This window comes from Larimichthys crocea, chromosome XX, assembly GCF_000972845.2.
Source record: "Larimichthys crocea isolate SSNF chromosome XX, L_crocea_2.0, whole genome shotgun sequence".
Classification (NCBI taxonomy): Eukaryota; Metazoa; Chordata; class Actinopteri; family Sciaenidae; genus Larimichthys; species Larimichthys crocea.
The window spans coordinates 3,768,049-3,793,416 of NC_040030.1; the positions used below are offsets into that span (position 1 = coordinate 3,768,049).

The 25,368-nt window shown below is 41.6% G+C and overlaps 1 protein-coding gene across 5 annotated transcripts; it reads left to right on the forward strand.

Moving 5' to 3' along the window:
• The first annotated feature begins 250 nt into the window (after positions 1–250).
• Positions 251–24,699, forward strand: tbc1d30 (TBC1 domain family, member 30). 5 transcript variants are annotated; one of them, XM_019276942.2, is made up of 15 exons: positions 251–946; positions 4,448–4,612; positions 15,020–15,081; positions 15,216–15,281; positions 15,667–15,792; positions 16,236–16,421; positions 16,721–16,790; positions 17,248–17,346; positions 17,451–17,619; positions 17,852–17,957; positions 18,039–18,145; positions 18,576–18,715; positions 20,269–20,529; positions 20,929–21,015; positions 22,777–24,699. In XM_019276942.2, exons 1-15 carry the CDS (start codon positions 469–471, stop codon positions 23,934–23,936), a joined length of 3,282 nt encoding a protein of 1,093 aa, XP_019132487.1. In that variant the 5' UTR covers positions 251–468; the 3' UTR covers positions 23,937–24,699. The 5 variants fall into 5 exon arrangements, with proteins under 5 accessions (XP_019132487.1, XP_019132488.1, XP_019132489.1 ...); XM_019276943.2 differs by lacking the exon at positions 20,929–21,015 and having other exon boundaries at positions 262–946; positions 22,777–24,698; XM_019276944.2 differs by lacking the exons at positions 251–946; positions 4,448–4,612 and adding an exon at positions 8,770–9,391 and having other exon boundaries at positions 22,777–24,698.
• The last annotated feature ends 669 nt before the right edge of the window (positions 24,700–25,368 follow it).

Sequence of the window (25,368 nt, forward strand, 5' to 3'; positions counted from 1 at the left end):
CACAAGCAACAAACAAACAGATAAATAAATAAAAAAATAGAATATTATTTTTATGTCGTTTTCTACGTCAGAACGAGCTCCTAGAGCAAACCTTTAAAACTCGGACGCTGATTGGTCGATAGACTTTCGGGCTCCTCCGCTGATTGGTCAATTCCACAAGGCACCTGTCGCGCGACCTGAAGAAAGTTTTGTGACAGCGGTTTGGAAGTTTAGCGGCACAGGAGTGGGCTGGTCCATTGTTCACAGAACCGGAGGGGGGGAGAGGGGACGGAGGAGAGTCCATCAGGGAGGTGGAATAAAAGCCGTTGGTCGGGTGTCTACCTTTCCTGCGGCGGAGGAATGGAATGATCCAGGAACTCTATCCTCCTCGAAGAGACGCTCAAACTTTATGTGGAGAAATGGCGGCTTGAATTTAAAGGTTAAAAAACACAAGAACGGAGTTTAATCAGGCTTATTTATTAATTAATAATGTCGTCGGAGGTGACGTTAGTCAGGAATGAACTTTTGGAAGTTGACATATGTGACCGCGGCGTGTGCTCCGAGGACGAGAGCGGCGTGTTTGTGAACTCCGCCGCCCCCCCGCAGGATGAGTTCTCCGGCTTCCAGCAGTGGACGAGCCCGGCCGAGCCTCCGGAGGACACATCACCACCACCGGAGCAGGTCCACACCGAGCAGGCAGCTCCGAGAACAGCCGCAGACAGCGACTCTGACTCCCAGGGAGATGGACTGAAAGCCCCGAGGAGCTCCATCGTGGACTGCCTGCTGGTGGAGCTCTACGACACGTACAGCGGAGGCAGCAGGAGGAACGCGGACAGCTGGGACAGCTCCACGGAGGCGTCCGGCTCCGATGCCTTCCTGGGCCGCAGCAACTCCGGCTCCAGCTTCCTCCAGGAGCTCCAGGAGAAACACACCAGGAGGCATCAGATGAACTACCTGGCCCAGAAAGGTGAGGCATTGAGAGAAACATCTGGACATAATAATACATTTTATCTCACCTCACACCTTTACAATGAATGAGAGTAGACAGCAAATGACAGAAACAAACAAAAAGTTTATCATATTACAAGAATACAACATTAAAATCAGGTTAAACATGTCACATTTATTCATATTAAACACAAAAACACAGCACAGCGTCTAATATTACACCCTGATTATTATAAATTTAATAGTTTAAACTGAAGTGCATCCTTCATAAGGAGATTTCACCCATTTTTAGTGTTTCTATGTCATTTTATAGGTTTAATTTAATGTGATATTGGACTTTTATATTATTCTAATACATCAGGCCTAATTTCAACAATCTAATATACTTTATTCATCCCACCACGGGGAAATGTACTTGTTACAGCAGCAGAGGAAGGATTAGAAAAAAGTAGAAAAGGCAAATAAACCACAATAAACAGACAGAAATATCTATAAACTACACAATGAACAGGAAAAACAATCAAGCTTCAAAACAGACAAGTACTGAGGATAAAAGTGCATGATATATAAAAAGAGTATTGTAATGTAAAGTGACCATAATATAAATAATATTACAAAAGTAAGTGACCATGATATAAATAATAACTGTAAGGTATAAATGAAATAAACTAGTATTATATTAACCTATAAATATGTATATAAACATGATGATAGATTAGGATAAACTACAAATAATAATAGACATAATACATCTTGCATCAGCACAGGAGTGTACGGTGTATTTGTGCCATGTTAAAGTTGGAATAATTCATGTTTTATCACAATGATTGCAGCAGTGCTGAGATTAGAAAGTAGCTGCCTCTCACTGTTCGCATGCTGCTGAGGCTGACGTACCACAGGTGGGCTCTCGGACCAACGTCATCACCTGCAAGGCCTGCTTGATAGAAAAATCTGTTTCAGCGCTTCAGGCGGCACAGATGTCTCGATACCTGGAAACATTTAGCCTGCCATGCAAAAACAGACTCTGATGCTTAAAGGTCCAGTGTGTCTGATTCAGGGAGCTCTGTTTACAGAATATAACATGATTTCATTTGTGTATAATCACTTGAAAATGAGACCTGTTATGTTTTTGTTAACTCAGAGCGAGTCGTCCATGTCCACAGACAGCGAGGGTCCTCTATCATGTTTCTACAGTAGCCCTTTGGCGTTTTTCCCACTTCATTAGACAGCGACAGCTGGAGATGAACAGGAAATTCAATAACCTGCAGCAAAGTGCCCGAGGTTTGAGGTCGAACCCAGGTGGTGGCGGTATACATGGGGCACAAACTCCAATAATCGAGCTACAGGGGCGCCCCCATCCTTCGTGCTAGGAATGAGAAGAGGGCTGCAATCCACCTCTACAACACTAGATGCCTCTAAATCCTACACACTGGACCTTTTAAACTCAAGATATTTAGCAGATACTGAATAAAATCCCGGTCTTCTGTCCTCGGTCAGTTTAGTAAGTAATTACTTGTGATTAACCTCGTGGTAGCCATGCCTAGAGGTAATATATCCATCTGTTTAATTCCGGTTACAGCTGTCATTTCAGAGACAGACAGCAAACAGTGGAGAAATTCAATAACATGAGACTCAAATAGCATATGCCTTTTTTTTTTATGTCATTTGTTTATCGCTGTAATCAGATACAGACACCGATCAGCTTCACGGTATGCAGACCTTCACGTACTCAGAGGCTCGATCGCTCCTCCTCACCGCGCGCTGTAAGCGTTGCCGCGGAGTCTCGAGAGGCACGTTGCCGCGAGTTGCCACGCCGCCATTGTTTCCTCTGTTTTAAAAGGTAAACACAGCCCGGCCCGTGACACCAGTGTTTGCCCTCCGCACATGTGAGGCTCAGGCAGGTTAAACAACGCAGAAGGGCCGACACTCAGGGAGAGGAAGCGATAATGAAAATGCCTCAGAGGACAGCTGAGACGTGGGATCAGTGGTGTATCAGCTGTGTAATATAATAAGAAGGGAAGCGTCTGACAGAAAGCTCTCATTTTACTTTCCTTGAAATTATATGGAGGCTGTAGGAGGTGTAAATGTTAGAGTTAATTGATTAATTTAGTAACTGATTAATAGATTTATGGAAAATGTGAATGTTTTCTGGTTTCTTTGTGACAATAAGCTGAATATTTTTAGAGTTTGGACGAAACAAGACGTCACCTTGTGCTTTGGGAAACACCGATTAATATTTTCTCACACTTTATGGACTTAATAACTAATCATAATCGGGGGAAAATGATCCACAGATCAATCAATAATAAAAATAACTGTTAGCTGCACATCTAGTTAATATTAAATCCAAAGTTTAAACTGTGAAAGAAAGTATTTTCATTAATATTATAGCAATGCAACTACGACTACTTCCACTGTTAATTACTTCATTTGTTTTGATTTATTGACTGCAGATGAAAATGTATCTGACATAAGTTAATGTGTTAAAGTTTCACCCCATCGATGGGGCGCCCCAGTAGCTCGATTATTGGGGTTTCGACCTCGAACCTCGGCACTTTGCTGCAGGTTATTGAATTTCCTGTTCATCTCCAGCTGTCGCTGTCTAATGAAGTGGGAAAAACACCAAAGAAAAAACGTTACACTTTATCTGTCTTTACCCAGAAGTTACAGAAATAAGAACAGCAGGTGAAGACACACTTTACCTGAATAATAACTGAAATAAGCAGGTGAAGACACACTTTACCTGAATAATAACTGAAATATTGTTGGAAACATTTGGGGTATTGTAAATACACAACTCAACATGTTTAAATGCAGAAATGTTGCATATTATCTGATCCAAACATACAGAAATATCTAAAAATTAGAAAACTGTCATACACTGACCTGCTATACTTATGTATTTACAACATTTTGGTATGTTTGACCTCATGAAATGAAAGAAAGAAATGCTCAAAATGTTTACTTTAACACTATTGGGTTAGATAGATATAATCAGTTTTGTGTCGCTTTATATCTTCAGCATCTTCTGCTTTAAAGTTTGACTGACTGCTTCTTTAGTTAAGCTGTCCTAGAAAACTCCGATAATTTGTCTCTGTTTGTGCCTCAGATCTGTGTCACCTTCAGTTTGGAAATCAGATGTTATTCAGCCTGAAACATTAATGAGAGGAGTGTGTGTGTGTTTATGTGGGCCGGTGTTCTGGTTTTCATTTCATCTTTGCCTGCAGCTCGGAAAACAGACAAATGACTCTGATGTTACGGTCTATAATAATAACAGCCGAGCGCAGACGTCACATGTTATTTCAAACTATATGGAGTAGCTTAATTTAGACAGGCCTGAATAAATGACTTCAAATAAAAAACATGAACCATGAACGCTTTTAATCTGTCTCACATCCAAAGTTTCTCAAACTAGTTTCCGACATGAAGAAACGGGATATAGATGTGCATCGTTGCTATGGCAACGATAAAACTTGTGATGTTTTCTGTGTTTTGTGTCTTCCCGTTTGCCGTTTCTCAGCCCCGGAGGAGCTGCACTCCATCATCCAGGAGGTGAAGTATCGCTCGGGCCTGCAGTCGGCCAAGCTGATCCGTCAGCTGAGGAGACGGGACCGACTCTGCCACAAGCTGCAGAAGAACTACGACATCATCACGGCGTGCCTTCAGGCCGTCTCGCAGAAACGACGTAAGAACACACACAGTTCCCGCTTTTGCTTTGATGCTAGATGGTGTCACCTAAAAGAGCCTGTACTTACCTGTTAACCAGTTTACAACGTAGACGTTTTATGTGTCACGGTTATATTTGTGGTCGTAGATTTTCCTCTTCTTTCTCTAACTGGAACGAGACTACAACTACAAGACCTGTTCACACTGTTTGTAGAAGCCAAACAAAGCTAAATGCATTCTTTATTTATTGTTTTAATCCAGAGTAAACATTCAGAAACAACTCTGAAGCACAGAAAACTGCCATATTTCAAGCAGGGTGAATGCATTTGAAGCTGCTATAGATCTACAGGTTTGTACACTGCGTAGGACGATGTTGTCATATCACGTCGGGTATGAAAATAGCTCCCAGATTTACATAGTGGACTGAGACAGAAACCCAAGGAATCATATGTTAGTTTTCATATCTCCTCCTTCCTCCAACCCAGCCTGCAGATGGTATGTAAATGATCTGTTAGAGACGAAATGTATTTTACAAGTTATTTTTTATGGATCAAGCCTCGTTCTGTATTCGTAATTAAAGATTGTGACGATACTGATCACAACATTTGCAGTAGATTTCTGACGAGAGCTGACATCTCTCCGCCTTCTAAGTCATAACCGCCCTTGAGAGGGGACAGTTAAGGTTAGGACTGTCCACGTATAAGACGCGGAAGGTAGAAGGTGATCGGCGACCCCTCTCACCTTGCTATGTCCCTCTTCAAACGCAAGAACTACTATTTGTAGAGTTGGCTTAATCCAACAAGCACTTAGCGTGCACATAGCAGCACAAATCCCTTTAAGACTTTATCATATTATGTATGTGTCATTCTATAAATGTGATAACTGTTTTTGTCTTATATATTTTATCTATTTGTCTGTTTTTAAGAGCTGCACTGAGGCACATTCCTATCATCTAAGGCTATAAAGTATTAAATTGTACTCAAGTCAAACATACTTGAAGGAGTTTAGGTCTCTGTGGTTATTAACTGTTCTTTTCTGTCAACATGCAGCATGATGGAGTACAAGGAGGTAGAGTATCCGATAATAGACCTCGGCTTTCCCGTATAACCAGTATTTCTCACGGCCGTTGGCACTCAGCTGTTACTTAACATTAACACAGTGCTGTGGAGCCAGCATGGCTGCTGTTTGAACTTACAAATGCTACATTTTGCATGTTATCCAAGTGCTAAACGATACACTTGAGTGACTGATTATAACTAGCCAAGCAGCATTAATATTTTAGTACTTTCTTACATTGAGTGACATCTGCATTTTAACATGATTGATTAAATGGCCATCTGTTAAACAGCCCAACATTTTGGGGAATTACTTGACTGTACAACGTAGTTTTGGAATTTTGCATCTTCCTGGTTCCTTCGACAACGCTAATGTAGATTTTCCATTTGAATTTGGATTACTGCAGAAGAGAAGCTCTGCGGCAAACACAGGTTTGTGATACTTGCATGTCTTGTTTAGCAAAAATGATGTTTTTAAGAATAATAAAAGCTTCTACATTCAAGAGAGGATATTTACTGACATGTTTTAAATGATAGAATAAAGCATGAACATCTCTTCAGCTTTAAGACTTTATTTCAGGCGTCTGTTGACGAGGCAACCGGAAATGCTAAAATGCCACTCCCAACTGCATTAATCAAAGCATAAACATTGTTGATTTTACATTTGAGTGTTTGATTTTTCACTATCAGAGTTTTGTGTTCTTTGAGCATTAATACAAATCATGCCTAACATACATTGGAAACTTTGAAAAGACTTTTTAAAGACTAAAATCTGACACCCTCTAAAGACGGTTTGTCGAAAGTCAAGAGTTTTTAAGATTTTGCAAAGACCTGGTGGAAATTTACAAGAAGAAAAAACTGTTGAACAACGGAGCAGAAACCAAAAGCAGCTGCAGCGATTTCTGTCCACGTTTTTTCCTTCTCCACTTGATCGTGGTACAAATGGGAGGTCAAAGAGACTCCAACACTTTCTCTACAATCCAAAAGAACCAAGATTTCACGTTCTTGTGCCTCCCCCTAGAGTCCCCTCCATGTTCTAGATGTGCACATCTAGAGAGCACCGTTCATGTGACTGCATGAGCCGAGGCTAAACCTACTGTACATCAACATTTTACAGTAGCTTAAAGATGGAGTGAGTAAACTTGCATTGTCATGCTGGAAATCAAATTAAAGTTATTAGAGCGATAATATAATTGAAACACCTAGAAACGAGGTGATTTGTCAGGATGGAACATTATCATCAAGCTTTTTTTCTCATATTACCATCCGGACTGTTTGTAGATATTGATGCAGAATGTCATTAAGTCTTTCCCATTCAGGAAGCACTTACTCTACCTGTAAGACTGACTCATAATGTCATGCATCATTGATTCAGATTGCTAACGTCATTTTTTAAAGATGACTGTGCAGAATGAGAATGTCTGTTTCTAAATCCTTTGAAATGAAATAACAATCGTATTCAGTTTCTAAAATCAGTATCGGCCCACCGGTAGTCTAAGAATCTATTATTTATCCAGAGATGTGGTTCTTTGTGTTTCTCAGCCCTCCTCAGTACTTTAAAACATAAAGTTCTTCTTTACATCCGCTCCTCTGTGATTCAGTGTTTTAGTCAGAGCAATCAATGAGTTATAACAGATTTTACCTCGACCCACCTTACAAGGGAAAATAGCAGCTGAAGTGTCTCTAGTAATTTACATCAGTGGATAAAACTGAGTCAGTGGCAGACTCTGTCTGAGAGACCTGGGTAGAAAAAATAAAAAAGGAACCCTAGAGGGGATTTCGTTGCATTTTCTCCACTAAAAGGGCACACTGGAGTGAATTTCACCATTGGAAGGACATCTGAGGGGGTACTTCGTCATGTTTTCTCCACTAAAAGGGCACACTAGAGGGGGCCACATCACATTTTCTCCATTGGAAGGACACCTGAGGGGGTACTTCATCATGTTTTCTCCACTAAAAGGGCACACTAGAAGGGGCCTCATCACATTTTCTCCACTGGAAGGACACCTGAGGGGGTACTTCGTCATGTTTTCTCCACTAAAAGGGCACACTAGAAGGGGCATCATCACATTTTCTCCACTGGAAGGACACCTGAGGGGGTACTTCATCATGTTTTCTCCACTAAAAGGGCACACTAGAGGGGGCCACATCACATTTTCTCCACTGGAAGGACACCTGAGGGGGTACTTCATCATGTTTTCTCCACTAAAAGGGCACACTAGAGGGGGCATCATCACATTTTCTCAGATGGAAGGACACCCGAGGGGGGGTACTTCATCATGTTTTCTCCACTACAAGGGCACACTAGAAGGGGCATCATCATGTTTTCGCAACTGGAAGAGCACCGTAGAGGGTGTTTTATTAGGTTTCCTTGCACATTGGATAACTGTAGAAGGCAGTTTATCATGTTTTACTTTTGCTTTAGTGTTTTTATTTTGGAACACTGTGCACACCAGTGCACTTATTTGGTCATGAATTTACATACTTCATTGCAGTAGTTGCTTTGTCATGTCATGTTGTATCTTTAAATATAGTTGCAAGTTGATGGGCAATAAAATCTCTTTTTTGCAGTTTGGTTAGCTACATTTATCTCCTCTCTGTTGTCTCTGAAAGCTCCCATATTGTAGAAAGTAATTAGTATACTGTTGTTACAGAAATACAGTTTTACCAGCCATGGCCCTATATTTTAGCTTCATACCACCGGGAGCGTTTCAAAAACACAATTTTGTTAACCTGCTCAGATTTGGTCATTTTTCTTTCATGAGCTTCTACCATGAGCAGGAGGGCTATGTAATTAGTCTGTACGTTTTTAAGAGTCTGGAGTCTGCACTGGAAGTTTTATTTTGAAAATTGGCTTGATTTGCTGTCTGGTTTCTGTGTCTGACCTCTGCTCTGTGCTGTTTGACAAGTCAAAAATAGAACAGCCACAACCAGTCAGCCAATCGGAGGACGGGCTCGTTAATATTAATGAGACAAAGGGAAACACAGAAGTGAAGAGCTCCAGAGAGAAAAGAATGTTTGGTGCTTAAAACCACAAATATATTTTCTCATGATGATACAAACATCTGGAAATTAAACACATTGGACCTTTAAATCTCTGCTCTGTAGATGTTTCATCCAGCAGATATTTATGCACCGTGGTTGTTTCTTAGTAGGTTAAGGGAACAAAAATCCACCATTACCTCATCCTTTTTATCTCCTCCCCATCCTACCGCATCCCTCCATCCTTGCACCTCCTCCTGGTGACGCTGAACCGGAGGAGGATGATGAGGATGAGGAGGTGTGCAGCAGCAGCAGCATCAGCAGCACACAAGCGGGCAAAGAAACCGTTGTTTCTCCGCTATTTTTGTACGTTTTCTATATTTTCTGTAGATGTTTGAGTCTCTCTGGATGTTGCTGGAGAATCAGAGCTCCGTGTTTTCCTCGGGCATGAGTCGGAGACAGAAGCTGTCACCGGAAGAGATTTGGTAATCAGCGTAATCGATTAATTTTTAACGACATCATCATCATCTCCGAGGAAGACATGAAGGAGGATTGTTGAAGCGATGAGCTGATTGAACTCGGGTTTAAAATTCCCCCGATGAGGCAGGAGAGGCTCACCGCCTCCGGCAGGAGGCCGAGGGCGGGCGTGAAGCAGCGGCAGCAGGGATCGGGAGGGGTCGGTAACATTATCAGCAACGTCCTGAAGAAACGGAACGGGATCTCCAGGAGCGCACCGCGGCTGCTCTGCACCTTGGAGCCAGGTGATGTCCGCAGCGGATACTCAGTAATAGGTCTCCATGGAAACGAAAATCAATGTTATTGACGTGGTTTTAAATAATATTTTAGTGCTATATCACACCTGAACGGATGCCATGTGAGCAGAGGCACTGTTCTCAAATAATTAGATTTATACTCTTATTTTCTTATTTATTTACTCCTTAAACAATCTTGTTTTCTTATTTACACTACACGCTGCAACTTTATGTGCCTGGATTTGGCAAATTAGATTTTAGTATTGCATATATATTGATTATATAATTAGATGAACTATTTTGTGTCAGCCAGAATTCTAGTAATAGTGGTTCTTTCACCTGAATTTGTTTATTTTTTTCATTCAGTTCCTCAAAGAAGCTAAAACGGTAAAAAAAAAAAAAACTTTCTTCGGAGAACTCAAAGTCAAGATAAAGTAAAAATAATGGTGATGCCATAGGTTGAAGGTTTTTCAGTTCTGCAAGGAACCTTCTTTTACCTATTGGTTCTTCAAAGAACCGGCTCCTGCCTTTAAACCTTATACAGCAAAAAAAACAAGGTTCTTCTGAGAACTCAAAGTAAAAGTAAAAATAAAGGTGTGAGTTAGAACCTGAAGTGGTTCTTCATGGTGATGCCATAGAAGATGTTTTTTCAGTTCTGCGAGGAACCTTTTTTTTTTTTTTTTTTAACCTATTGGTTCTTCGAAGAACCGGCTCCTGCCTTTAAACCTTATACAAAAAAAAAAAAAAAACAAGGTTCTTCGGAGAACTCAAAGTCAAGATAAAGTTAAAATAAAAGTGTGAGTTAGAAACTGAAGTGGTTCTTCATGGTGATGCCATAGGGGATGTTTTTTTTCAGTTCTGCGAGGAACCTTTTTTTTTTTTTTTAACCTATTGGTTCTTCAAAGAACCGGCTCCTGCCTTTAAACCTTTTATACAGCAAAAAAAAAAAAAAAAAGGGTTCTTCTGAGAACTCAAAGTCAAGATAAAGTTAAAATAAAGGTGTGAGTTAGAATCTGAAGTGGTTCTTCATGGTGATGCAATAGGTTGAAGTTTTTTTCGGTTCTGCGAGGAACCTTTTTTTTTTTTTTTAACCTATTGGTTCTTCGAAGAACCGGCTCCTGCCTTTAAACCTTATACAGCAAAAAAAAAAAAAAAACAAGGTTCTTCGGAGAACTCGAAGTCAAGATAAAGTTAAAATAAAGGTGCGAGTTAGAACCTGAAGTGGTTCTTCATGGTGATGCCATAGGGGACGTTTTTTTCGGTTCTGCAAGGAACCTTTTTTTTTTTACCTATTGGTTCTTCAGAGTGCTTCAGAGCCAGATATTTTCTTTGTGTCCTTTTTTAAAAATAAAGAGTTTGAATCTAAAGTGGTTCTTCATAGTAATGCCACAGGGGGAACCTTTTTGTGGTTCTGTTAGGAACCTTTTACCTATTGGTTGCTGAACCTTTTTAAAAGGGGGAAAAAGGTTCTTAAACCACCAAAAGTTCTGCAGTTGTAACTTAGAGAACTCCTTTTCTGTGGTTTGTTCCGCAAAGTTCTCCACAGCACTTATCAAGAACCAGTTTTTCATTAGGGTACACCCTTAAAAACAAAAATGATCTGCAAGGAACTGTTTGTTATCAAGTTCTTCCCAGAATTTAGTGGCACGTTATATTTGTCCTGAGTTCATTCAAGGTGCAGTATATAATAACTTGAATTAAAATATTTCATTTTAAACGCAGCATTGGGTAATCAGTTCCTCGAAGAAGATTAAACAGCAAAATAGGATTCTTTAGGATAAAAAGGTTCTCCAGAGCACTTAGTGTGTATTATATTTATACTTCCAGAAGTGTATAACCTGTTTCATAAGCTGCTAAATTACTTTCTTTCGCTATATTACAAATATGTTCATGAATGTATCCTGTCGGTTGTTACAAAGCAGTGATCCAATCTTCCCAGAAGACCTAAAAGGTGTCAGTGAGCTCATTTTCAGCAGAGGGAGTGTTAAACTCGGCTGAATAACTGCTCTGTGTTTCAGTGAGTTCAAAATCAAATCATGAAGGCGCACAGGGATTGTTTTAATACGTCTCATAACACTCTCACTCCTTACTTTACTTCCTATTTGTCGATGGACAGCCTTGATGCACTACATATGTAGCCGTGGTTGACGGTTGTACCAAACATGGGACCAACACAAGAAGTTACATTTATTTAATATAATATAACAACCTTTTTAGATGAGCAGAAACTAAAGCCATACTTGTGGTGTTGTTAAATAAAGACACAGACGCGGTGAACAGATGGAAAGTTGCATATATATATTCTGTTTTTCTGCTGCTGATAAAACACAGACACCGCAGCAAACAGCCATCTGTTTCTCAGATATGTATCCACTGTCAGCACTTAAAAAAGATTTATTCTTCATACGTAACAAACAAGAAAAAAGCCTCCCCCGTCTTACTTCCCTTTCTCTTTCTTTCCTTCCCGCTAACCAAACTGTTCAAAAATCTACGATAAAACAAAAACTGTAGCATTAACTCGCTTGTTTTTTCTTATGATATCGAGTAAAACATTTTAAAGACATTTATGTTAGTAAGTACAGGTCAAACACTCACAGAGGTTCTGGTGTTTGAAAGTTTCTTTTCTGACTTTGATTGTACCAGAAAATGTCTGTCTGCCCCCCCCATTGGTGTAAAGCAAATACAGTTACTCAAGTACTTAAGTACAGTTACTCAAGTACTTAAGTACAGTTACTCAAGTACTTAAGTACAGTTTTGGGGTGCTTGACTTGAGTATTTTCTGCTTCTTTGTACTTCCACAGTTCGGAGGCAAATATTACTTCTTTTTTTTTACTCCACTACATTTATCTGATGTACATACTCACACCCTACACTACAAAAATACATTATGATGTGTGATTATAGATTAAAATTAAACTTTATTGATCCACTGGGTGGAAATCACATTTCAAATAAGGCTCCACCTTCATCAGCTGTAACATTTAAATTGATGAAAATACTTATAATAATAATTATTTATAATTATAAGTCGAATAATTTATTTTCGGGTTGGGGTGGGTTATTCTACATAATGAGTACTTTTACTTATTATTTTCATACTTAACAGAGTATTTAGATACTGTAGTGCTACTTTTACCAAAGTAAAAGATCCTAGTGCTTCCTTCCCTTCTCTACATTCTTCATTTTTGGTTCATTAATTTGAAAGGAGAGATTAAACCATCAGCTGTTTCTAATGGCAGTAGCCTGACCTCTGTCGTGTGGCCATCCTTTGTTAAATACACGTTTCGTGTCGGTGCCGTGGGTCTAATCCGTGACGGGGAAGTAGGAGGGCTCTGCGCGTTAATCCTCTCCACAGAGTCCATCCGGGATGGCGCAGGACAAACTGACAGAGGCGGACCACGCAGGTTAAAAACACACTTTTAATCTTAATTGATCGACTTTTTTATTGATTGTAGTGAAAGGTGTGTGATTTATAGTTGTCGTGTTGTCGGGCTCCAGAGCTGCTGTTGGGTCTGAAACATGTCCGAGCTTCTTTGTCTTCAGCTCGGATCAAAGTTTCATTTCCTGCCTGGTTTCATCCTCCGTGTTAAATGATTGTCCAAACATGTTCGCGTGACCGTGATCCGAGATTTAAAAACCGGTTTTCACGGATTCAGCACCACGCGGACACGGACAGCGACTCTTCCGTGACGTCAAAAAAAAAAATGTAATCTGTTTGTTTATTCTCATAATATCGAGTAAAATTAAAATTATATAAGCTTCATGAGCAGGTCAAACACTCTCAGAGCTCCCACTGTTTTATGTTTTATTCTCTGACTTCGATGACGCCAGAAAATGTTTGTTTACATGCTTTTATTTTGGTGGGGAAAGTCGGCAGGATGTCACATTTCTCTTCCTCAGCATCTGTAAACATTGTTTGAGAAGTAATTTATTATTTATTATATTCTCAAACTTTTTATACTGCGTACCACCTCAGAAAATATTTGTACCACCGTCATGATGGACTTTAAAATCCAGCAGCACAGGCTGACCCTGTTCAGCTACAGGTGGTTTATGCAATATTCCTAAAAAGAACCGGTTCAAGAACCAGAGTTCTGCTGATATTTCCTGTTTGGAGCCACAGTTGCAGTGTTTCACCCTCTCAAGTCACATTTGAACTAATCATGGATGTATGCGTGCACTACGTGAATAAATGTGTCAACATGTGCATCAGGCTGATGCAAAACTTATTTTAAATTGCATTTGAGCGATCCTCTAGTTTATTTTCAAAATGTTGTAAATCATTTGATATTATTTGATTTCATTAAAAAGAATAATAATAATTTCAGAGATTACTTCAAGTGCCACAACAAGAAAGTCAAGCACCATCAGTGGTACTCGTACCACAGTTTGAGAACCAGTGTATTAAAGCATTTAGAAAATAGAAATGAAGGATTTCATTGTTTGCATCTTATGTAGAAACTAAACCTCTTGGAGTCAGTGTCTCACACTTTTTATAGACCAAATATTTAGAAACATGAAGAGAGATACTTTGTCTCTCATAAATACATAAATACATTAAACATACATTATCCACAGTCAACTCATGATATTTTATTTTTACGTACGTATAAATAAGGTTTACTCACTTATAACTAGCTGACGCATCCGTACAGCAGTTAAATCTTTCCTTCTGTGAAGGTTATGATGTTTGAGAGGTCTTTCTAATATTTTAATCGGTGAACTACGGCTGCCGTTTGAATACATTAGTGTTCATTGGAAAACAGTCACTGTGAGTGTCGACCCTTTTGAAAAGTGTCTTTATTTTGTTTTAGTTATTATTAACCCGACGTCCTGTTGTTCTGTTCAGTCTGCCTCGTCAGTGGCTGGTACTTTCATAATTTGGTCCACTAAATGCTGCTTGAGCCTCTTGAACTCTGATTTATCTCCTTATTTTAACCTTTTTAAAGAAGGTTTTATGTCTAAACAATATGTTTATTTCTACTTTTATATGATTTCACATCATATTCCATTAAGTTAAGTTGTTTCTCTTCATACATTCTCTTCTTCTGCTTATTATACATAGCAGATATTATAGTATACTATCTGTTATGTCTTGGTTTTGTGTTTGGACCCAAAGTGCAGAGACAAAAGCCGATACTGCTTTAAGGAGTTTATTGTGAGAAGGCATGAAGGCGATGGAGGCTGAAGGCTGGCTGGTGTTGCAGGTGGAGTAAGGCGAGCAGATCAGATGTACACAGGGAAAGTTGAATGAGTCACAGCGTCAAAAACACGAGGAAAGTAATACTGAGCTCGCAGCCTGACACACGAGTAACACCGGTAAATCCTCAGCAGATGAAAAAGTATGAGAGATTAAACCACGGCACGAACCAAGCCAGGATAATCTGACCCAGGAGCGGCATCTTGACCAAACACAAAACCAAACACAACCAAAGCATAAGCATGACACTTCATCTACGTATACGTAGAAGAACATGACATGAAGTGTTTCATGTAAAGTTTTATGCATCATTTCATGCCCATTTTCTCAAATTACAGCCTGGAATTTTCCGCACGGTAACTTAAGGATGTTGCATCGTACGATGATAGTCAGCCGAGCTGGTTCGAGACGAGTCTGACATCTGTGTTTGTTTGCAGGTGTTGACACAAGGCTGAAGTTTACCATCGAGCCATCGCTGGGAAAGAACGGATTCCAGCAGGTAAACACTCTGAAGAACATCAGAGAAGATTTAACAATACGTCCGATACTGTTGTGATACTGCTGTTAGCTCCCGAGCTGAATGTTTGCTGGTTAATTAAAAGAGTCAATAAAAACTGTTTTTCTTTCCAACAGTGGTACGACGCCCTAAAGGCCGTGGCTAGACTCCCTACTGGGATCCCAAAGGAATGGAGGAAGCGGGTACGTAACTTCAACTAAACATCTTTTTTTCCTCACTGCGGCTCAGACGGTATTTAGTGAAAGAAAGTTCTGACCCAGTTGAGTTCTGCAGTCTTGAGAGTGTGTAGAGGAAGAATACGCAGAGGCACTTTGCCTACAGTGCTCCATTTATCTCACATCATCAGCTTCATCTCCGGGGAGGACAGAGCCGGGAAATGGAAGTGAAACTTCTCGTCTCGTCAGATGAGACGAGCACTGAAATCTCCTTCCTGAACAGATTGAATCGCCGTGAACAAAGGGGCCTCTGAGAGACTTGCTGGAAGGGAAAGAAACCCGAGAAGGTGAAATATGTATAATATTTGTTCGTATGGCTCAGCTGGGACTGTTTTTTTTTGTCTCTGTGCAGGTTTGGTTAACGCTGGCAGATCAGTACCTCCACAGTATCTCCATCGACTGGGAGAAGACGCTTCGTTTCGCCTTTAACGAGCGTAGCAACCCGGACGACGACTCCCTCGGCATCCAGATCGTCAAGGTAACCGCTTCGTATAGCGAACCGGGGATTGGTGGAATGAGATGAATGTGTGTATGCAGGTTTTTATAAATGTGTGTGTGTGTGTGTTAGCAGCAGCAGTGTCAGCATGTTTCCACAGAATGCAGATAAAAATAACAGCATGTGCTGTATGCATAGACAAAATGAGGTGCACGGTAACGATGATTTCCATAGTCATCATTGATCTTAGTGTGTGTATATATGAGCATGTCTGACTAATAAAAATAAAAATCGATGTGACTGTGAAGAGCAGCAGAGGATGTTTGCTCATGACTGTGCGTCAGAGAACCATCATGGAAACATCGCGGTGACTCAGCGGGACAAAGTCCAATCCTCGACTTCTCCGTGTTTGTCTTCATTTGTCCAATAAATTCACTGATGTGTAATAAAATAACACACACACTGTGTACACACCTCCCGTGCAGGACCTGCACAGGACGGGCTGCAGTTCTTACTGCGGCCAAGAGGGGGAGCAGGACAGGGTGGTGCTGAAGAGGGTGCTGCTCGCCTACGCCCGCTGGAACAAAGCGGTCGGCTACTGTCAAGGGTTCAACGTGCTGGCTGCCCTCATACTGGAAGTCACCGAAGGCAACGAGAGCGACGCTCTGAAGGTACGGATGCAAACGTGTAGAGCTGCAACTAATGAATCAATTAATCAATCAGTTTGGTCCATAAAATGTCAGCAACAACCCAAAGATAAGCAGCGTGCTCTCATAGAGGACTAAAGAAACCAGAAAATATTCACACGAGGAGCTAAAATCTGAAACTTTGACTCACTTTGGTGATTATTTATTAGTTGTCAACAAATGGTTAATTGACTAATCGTTGCAGCTCTGCAGATCTGTGAAATATGCTCAAAAATACATTTATGCTCTATGAAAAATGTTGCTTTGCACTGTCTGTTTTCCAGGTGATGATCTATCTGATCGACAAAGTGCTGCCGGAGAGTTATTTCGCTAACAACCTGCGAGCGCTGTCAGGTAAACACATCGACACACACACACAGAAACTACAAGTCTCTTCAGTTTGGACAAAACAAGTGCAGATTTGTCATCTGTTTTTTAGTAAAATAGACAGTTTCTGCATCACAAACACATTAGAGACAGATTTTGACAATAGATAATTATTAAAGTTGTTTTTTTATGACTTTCCAGCTTCTTAAAAGTGAATTTTTTTTTGCTTTTCTTAGACTTCTTTCATAGTAAATTGAATAAATGTCGATTTTGGATAAAAATGAGTTAAAATAAATCAAGTTTGTCTCAATTTTCTGACATTTTATAGTCCGAAACATCAATGAAATGATCAAAACAATATAAATTCTGGGATTCAGCAACAAAAAGGGTCAATAAATGTAGCTGGAACATGTCTGGAACCATCAGGTTACGTTGAATCTTGAACCAACAAGTCTTTTTAATCGATCATGTCTCCTTCTGTCAGTGGACATGGCGGTGTTCAGAGATCTGCTGCGTCTGAAGCTGCCCAGACTGTCCCAACATCTCCACCACCTCCAGAAAGCTGCCAACAAAGAAGCCGGAGGTACAGATCTGTGTGTTTGTGTGTCAGTGTGTGACTGTTAAAGTACGCCGGTGTTGAAATAACAAATAACACCCGTCTATGTGTGTGTGTGTGTGTCCTCTCAGGCAGCTACGAGCCTCCGCTGACCAACGTGTTCACTATGCAGTGGTTCCTCACCATGTTCGCCACCTGCCTGCCTGCACCCACCGTGCTGAAGATCTGGGACTCGGTGTTCTTCGAGGGTTCGGAGGTGTTGTTCCGGGTCGCCCTCGCCATCTGGGAGAGGCTGGGAGAGTGAGTGGACCCTCGCTTACACAAAGAATTAGCAGTTTTTGTGCTTTTAACATTAAATTTGATCATTTTCAGAAATATTTGCAATTCAAGTCGGGTGAAAAAACAAAATTTGGACTTTGAGGCACTAAAAATCTTCACTGAAACCCAGAACAATGATAAAACTATAACTATAATTAAGCTTACTACTAAAACACATCTACAATGTGCATATATTTTTTATATCTCCATCCAGGAGGATCGAGTATTGTCAGACAGCAGATGAGTTTTACAGCACGATGGGTTGCCTCACGCAGGAGATGTTGGAGCACAACCTCATCGATCCTTCTGAGCTCATGCAGGTAGAAACGGGATGAACGAAACCTTTTTTTTTTTTTAATACGATTTAAGTACTTTGAATTTGATTCCTCTTCATCTATCAGGAGGTTTACTCCATCGCAGTGTTTCCTTTCCCTCAACTGGCCGAGCTGAGAGAGAAATACACCTACAACATCACTCCGTTCCCTACCTCAGTCAAATCCAACGGAAGGTCGGTTCTGCACTTATCGTTATTATTATAACTTTATTAAGGACACTCAGAAAGTCCAGAGTACACTAAATAAAAGAGATAAAATACATCTTTGCATCATGTTTCAGCTCCATATTGTGAGCAAAGCTTCACTAACTGTTGTAAGACAGCACTAGATGGACAAAAGATTAAATTAGATTAGAAATTAACCACTAGTTGCAAATGTTTTGGTCAGAAACACTTAATATAAATATTAAACTTCATGTGGAGCCTTTCAACAAGAGGACACATCTTTTTAAAGCATCTTTTTCTACTAGTAATAAAGTCTAGATACAGATACAGGATGTATTCATCCTCAGGTCTCGACCTCTGTCCCCAAAATGTTTATGATCCAGAATAATGTCTAATTAAAGTGTAAGATGCTGGTGTTGATGGTTTTATCTGGTTCTAGCGGTGGTCTGGGCAGCTGGGAGAGCGACGACGACGCCGACATGGATGATGAAGACTCCATGGTGACGGCGCTCGGTTGCCTGGGTCCCCTGGGCGGCCTGCTGGCCCCCGAGCTGCAGAGGTACCAGAAACATCTGAAAGGTCAGTGCAGCCACATGAATCACTACACGGGGTGTTTAATGGCCAGCCAGCGGAGAGAGGGCGTGCAGAGACGGCAGCCAAGTGGCTCAAGATAAACTGCCGCCCCCAAATCCTCATGCTCTGACCCCGATTTGAGTCCAATTACAAAATGTCTCTGATCTGTTTCCTCCAGACAAATCTCCACTTCCTCCTCCTTCGGCGACATGAAAAACATCCTGAGGGATTTAGTTAAAAACACTGGCTAAGATCTGAAGCCGTAGTCGTCGCTCTCCAGAGAGATTCAGAACCCTGCGCTTCATTTAAAGAGAACTCAGCCCGGCTGATTTGACCCGGTTCAAACGTGGGGAAAGTGGCTCGTTCTTTAGAGAAAGCGTAGCAACATGAACATCAATAAATCATTGCGAGACAACAGTGTAATTACGGTAAACAAACTACACCGCCAGCTGCTGCTCTGCAGAGACTTTCACATTGTTTGCTGCTGTGGGCTGAACACAAAAGGAGGAAGAGGTGCTGAAAAATAGATGGAAAAATACTTCCCAACACACCGACCTCTTTCAAACACGAGAGAAAACAAATATAAGGAAATAAACGCTAAACAATAAATTCATTTCTCGTCGTCTTCAAAGGTTGGTTTTGTCTAAAAGCAGAATCTTAATCATCAGAGGCGAAAAACAGGAAGGGACTGACTGAAGGTTTTCGTATTTCAGGAAACATTTGGTCTTTTAGGTGTAAAATAAACTCCCTGAATTCTGCCGTCGTCCTCCTCGGATAGAAGCTTTCTTTTTTTTTTTAATGTTGCGTGTAATTTCGTGTCTCGACTGCTCAGCTTATCTTGATTAAAGGGGATAAAAACAAAACTGGGTGAGCAAATAAGTCAAGAAAAGAAGCTTAAAAAGACACGTTGGATTTTGTCTGATTTACAAACCAAAATCCCTCCTGACGCTCATCTTTGAATCTCTCGATTTCTTCCGTCAGTTTTTTCGTGTGCGGAAGCTGAAATGAAAAGTAGATAAAGAAAAGAGGAACGTGGACATTTGTCGCCACAGTCTGTACAAAGCTTTAGATAAATACAGAAATAGATTAAACACCGCGACATAACCACAAAATACAGCAGCTTTCCCATAAGTATAGCGTGCCATGAACTGCAGTTCCTCAAACGTCCACTTGAGGCTGGCTCCAGAAGCCCCCATGTACCCATTGTACTGTCAGTGCTCCCAACACATGGCACTTACCGGGATGTTTTGTTAAGATATCTGCGACCGGATGGGAGCGGTTTGACAGATAAGCGTCTGGGGTCATGTGTTATACTGTGTGCTTTACTGCTGACGTCTGAGAGGTGGAGGGTGGGCGGGCAGGCCAATGATTTTGGAGGCGTGAGGAGGAACAATAGAGGAGAATGGGTTGGACTGTAAAGCAGCAGCAGAAGGCGGGCGGGGAGTTTGTGGAAGGCAGAGAGTCTTGGTCAACGTTCAGTTTATTGTCCAGAGGGAAGAGTTTGATCAGAGTTTCTTCTTCTTCTTCTTCTTCTTCTTCTTCTTTTTCTCGACCTCCAGACCAGAGAACGGAGCAGGGGAACATCGCAGAGCTGAGCCCAGGAGCGGTGGGAGCTGCAGGGGCAGGAGGTGGTGGAGGCGGCGGAGGAGGAGCAGGAGGAGGAGGAGGAGGAGGAAAGGGCGCCAAGGCGGAGCATCAAGCAGCGATCAACAGCATGATGATGGAGAGAATGAGCACCGACATCTACGCCCTGAAGAAGCAATACACCCGCATCAAGAGGCGGCAGCAGCAGCAGGCTATGCAACTCTACATACGCACAGGTGGGAGGAGGAGTAACAACTATATATGAGTATAAATACTGAATATGCACGTTTATATGTAGACAGAAGTCAGAGGTTTCCATCAGGCAGTGATGATATAAACCCAGCTACAGTATTTCACAACAAAATATTAATTTAATTTAAAGGGATTATCCTTCAGGAACCTGTATTGCTTAAGCAAACAAACAGTAAATGCCCCGTATGAAAGTTAAAGACACCGCAGGCCACAGAAATTGCTTGTTGTTTGTTGACCGTGAAAAACAGGTAAGACAGCTGCTGCTGCTTCTTCTCTAAATAAAACTGTGAACCGAACAAAAACACTCGTGAGGTTCCACCTGGGGAAAGACAGAAAAACACAACAGAAAGTTTGTGTGTTTGATGATGATATGTGACTCGCAGGACTTGGACCTGGAGTGGCCACATATCCAGGGATTCCTCAGGAGCAACGCAACAATCAGAGCGACAGTACCGGCCCCAACACTGACGGTACTGGTGTCAAAGCAAAGGGGCTGTCTGAAAGCTGGGTGTTCTGGGGCTGATTTAACGGGTTGAATCAAAGTAACTGAATGATTTAAGGAGGACGGTGCAGTATTCTGGTCATCAATCATAAATTACTCTCCTAAGGCAGATTTCCAGTTGCATATATTCATGATTCATAATAAAATAATCCCCAAAATTGCATTCACTGCAAAGATTTAAGCGGGCGGTACAAAAACAAACAAACTCTCATTTTGAAGAAGCATTGGAAATCTGGCGAAGGAGCCGCTGCCTCCAGAAATATTAAATCCTCTCCACGTTGTAATCTCACGCTGAAGTAATCAGCTTTTGGATGCTCTCAGAACGCTGGAGGTGGAGTACACGTATGATTCATTTTCTGCTGAAGCCCGGCTGCCGTGTTGGGCTTTGTTCCCGAGCAAACACGAGCGTCGAAATGAGAGGAGGTACCGTAAGCCTCTGGCGTTCTGAGAGCACATTTGGTCCTACGCGCGTAGGGAATACTGACAACTGGTGATGGTTTTGTTGTAGTCGCAGCTGGTGTATGAGCACAGAGAAAGCCTAAATATTTATTTGGAGACACCTGGCACTAATTTCATGCAAACAACAACAAAACTGCTGAGGATGTCTCCGAAAGTGACAGATGTCTCCAATCGTACTTGATTTTTGCAGATGATTCATGTTTCTTTGGGTGGAGATCGGGCAAACACTTTCCACTGACCTCTGTTAATTCCTTCCATCTGAAGCTCCTCTAACATATGATTTGTGAAGCTTGTGTAACAGTATTACAGCGATGTTTTCTTTCAGATTCAAACATCTTTGCACATTAATCATCACATAAACACTAAAGCTCAGTAATCAGCTTTAATAAAGACAAACATGGACTACTGACACTGAGAAAAGGCCAAAAAACTGCACGTTATATAAGAGGCTCACTCTGTCGGAGGCGATAAACCAAAAAACTTTGGACGCCCTCTGGTGTCTGATGAAGGTTTAAAACGTTTGGCAGCAGCTGCTCTGAACAGCTGACTGCGTGTCACTCTGTTTAACTAAACGTTGACATGTGTCATGTTGACTGTGATGACTGTAACACCGACACGGTTAATTAATTTGTCAATATGAGTATAGAGATATTTTCATGGATCATTTATTTAGTAAAATCAGTATCAAATTTAATGATCCTGCACATTTTACATCACTACAAACTAAATATGTTTTTTTAAAGTTAGACAAATTATTATTTTGTAACGTAGGAGAGACGATTATCAATATTTTTGACATTTAGATGAAGAAAAATCTAGAAGTAGTTTAGATTTATTTTAGATTTAGAAGTATTACAGTATCCAGTTAACCATAGCAACAGTTTTGCTGTGTGGTTGTTACCTGGTTTACAATAATTTGGTGTTGAAAGTCAGTCCCAGATTTACTCTATTATTAGCTTCCTCCGTCAACTTCCACAGAGGCTGCTGAGCCCGGTTGTCCAGCTCCAGTTCTGGCACGACACCGGTTTAAACCTGTTATTTAACGGTAGAAGAGTTGCAGTGTTGTGTAACAAAAAAAACATATTTTTCAGGTTAACTTGAGCTTTTGTCACGATAAAACATGTTGGCAAACTTAATTCACATGTCACAGTAACCTCAGTTCAAAACATCTTACTGTAGGACTCAAAAATTCAGTTTACAAATCAATCTCTTCTGCTGTTCATCTATTGTAAACCTGTTTTGACGTGTTTACCTTTAACCTTCCCTACAGACAAGTGCCCCGCCACCCGTGTCCTGCCCTCCCAACTCAACCCCACCAGCTCCGTAGTCAACCACCTCCTTCTGGGTCGGAAACCACGCGGAGGGAGCTCCAGGCTCCCATCCACTAGCACATCCACGCTACCAGGGTGCCGACCCACTTCTCTGTCCCAGAGTCAGGGCTCCCCAGCCAGGCAGCGCTGTGGCTCACTGCCCTCCAACAGCAGTGGATCTCCGGGGAGCTCTGTAGGAGGCGCGGGGTCACCCTGGCGGGCTCACGTCCGGGTACATCGAAGGAACATCGCCAGGGCCCGAGCACAGCTGGGCTTTGGGGATTCAGAGGAAAGGGAAGACGATGAGAAGGAGGAAGGAGAATCGAGATATAAAGGTGAGGAGGAGAGAAATGATGATGAGGAGCAGATAGAGGGGAGTGACTACTCTGTGTCTCCATCTCCTGGTCCCTCTGGTCCAGGGTCGGTATGTGAAGAGGCTCCACAGGTTGGACATGAGACAAAAGAAGCAGAAGTTGCAGAGGTGGTGGTGCAGCTAGACTCCCTGGATCTAGAGGACGAATCAGACAACGCACAACCAGATACACAACCCACACCACCAGAGTCTAGACCTGAACCCAGAGTCCCTCTCCTCCCTCCTCCTCCGTCCTCCAACAGACACAAAGAATCAGATTCATTGGGTTCAGAAAGAAACACCGGCTCCAACAGACATTCCCCCTCCATCGCTTCTTCCTCATCGTCCGTCCAAAGTCCGTCCCCCTCTCTGGGTCCATCCTGCTCGTCCTCTCCGACACCACCCTCCACTCCAACACCGGGTTCCACATCCCGCCTCCCCTCATCCCACTCAGCTAACGGCCTCTCCTCGCTCCCTCTTGCCGCGCCCTCCACCTTTTACAAAACGTCCTCCCCCTCCACTCCCTCGCTTTCCTCCGTCTCCTCGTCCTCCAGATCTCACATGTCCTCCTCCCCGTCCACCCCGGCGTTCACTCAGAAGCAGCAGGTCTATTCCCCGTTCCCCAGCGTGAAGCAGCCCAGGAAATCGGCGGCAGCCAGAAACCTCGGCCTCTACGGTCCCACATCCAGAACACCCACAGTCCACTTCCCTCAACTCAGCCGCAACCTCAACCGCAGCAGCGGTGCCGGCACCACCGGGAGGCGATGAAGACCCTCTGCAACCTCCTGAACTGATGCCACAGACACACAATGTTGTTACATGATGTGAAAAATCACTCTTATAGCTACACCGTGTTGCCTCCTGCAGATCAAGAAAACAGCCCACATCTTAGGAAGTAGTTTGAAAACTGTAGAAATGTGAAGTTCAGAGGTGTGTAGAAGATTGTGGTTCCCCTGATGAAGGCGCCATCAAGTGTAAAAGAAATTTCTTCATGTTCTGTTTCATGTTTCATCTGTAAAGCAGAACTGTTACAGTATCAAGCCCTTTACAGTGACCTATGCAGGTCCTTCTAATGTGATTAAAGACATAAGAAGTTAACTTTGTTTTTAGGACTCAACAGTTTGTGAACCTTCTCCTTGGACTGGACCATGAAGACACTGGCGTGGACAAATGCTTCCCTCTGATGAACTACATGTTTCCCTTTGAGAACACACAATAGCCATCCAGTTGTTTCTATGCCAAGTATTTAAAGAAAATAAACCCACGAAACCTAAGTCTCTGTATACGAAGAATCATTAAAAAACCCAAATCTTAAATCTTTTAAAGTGACGAAGCACTTAACGTTTCTCATTCTGTATCTGCACTCTGTCTGTAACTTGTCTGTTGAACACGAGGAATGTCATTAAAAGCGTGAACGGGGAGCGCTTACTCCCATGTTGGCCACGTTTTTTTTTTGAGTGTGAATACTGTGTAAATGAAATGAAATGTGGCAAATCTAAATATAAAGGAATTTACCATATCAAATGAGGCTGTGTTTTTTGCATTAAAATAAACTTAGCACAGCACTTTGGTTTGGAAACGTACCATAAAGCGGAAGGAAAACCTCATCGTTTTTACATTAAGGTTATTTAATATAGATCTCATATAACTATTCATTCTTTGGAGTTCAAGACTATAGTATGGAGCCCCTAAATTCCCAAAGGGTGCTCTTTTATTATTAATCAGAAATACTTTAATAATCCCAGGGGGAAATTATCAAGTAATCAAGTTTTATTTTTACCTCAGAGTCTCATATCACAAGACAAAGGTGCGTTTGATGGAAGTTTTAAATCGATAAATCGTAATAATTTATTTTAGTCTTGAGAAAAGTCGGGTTGAAGCAGGAACCCAACATGAAACACGTCATAAAATAATTGTTCAAACGTTGCGCGGAGCGACCGCACTGCTCCAGTGTTCGTTATTGTAATGCGACTGAACTGATTGGCTTTTCCAACTAAATGTAATTGACACTTGACCAACCTGAACAACATCCCAGTGAAAAGACACAAGCCATTTGCTCTCTTGTGCCAAGAAGTCCCAAGAAGTGTGTGAATTTAAGCATCTTTATTTTAGTTACATTTTATTATACATTATTTTGTGCGCACAAGACAAAAGAAAAGCACCTTTTGGGAGTTTAGGGGCTCCGTACTATAAAGAATTT

What these genes read in the sequence shown, in the direction of transcription:
- tbc1d30 (XM_019276942.2), top strand. Translation starts at nt 469, where the DNA reads ATGTCGTCGGAGGTGACGTTAGTCAGGAATGAACTTTTGGAAGTTGAC. An exon ending in GAAAGAACGGATTCCAGCAG is followed by an intron (nt 15,082 to 15,215) that starts GTAAACACTCTG and finishes TCTTTCCAACAG; the next exon opens with TGGTACGACGCCCTAAAGGC. An exon ending in ACGAGAGCGACGCTCTGAAG is followed by an intron (nt 16,422 to 16,720) that starts GTACGGATGCAA and finishes TCTGTTTTCCAG; the next exon opens with GTGATGATCTATCTGATCGA.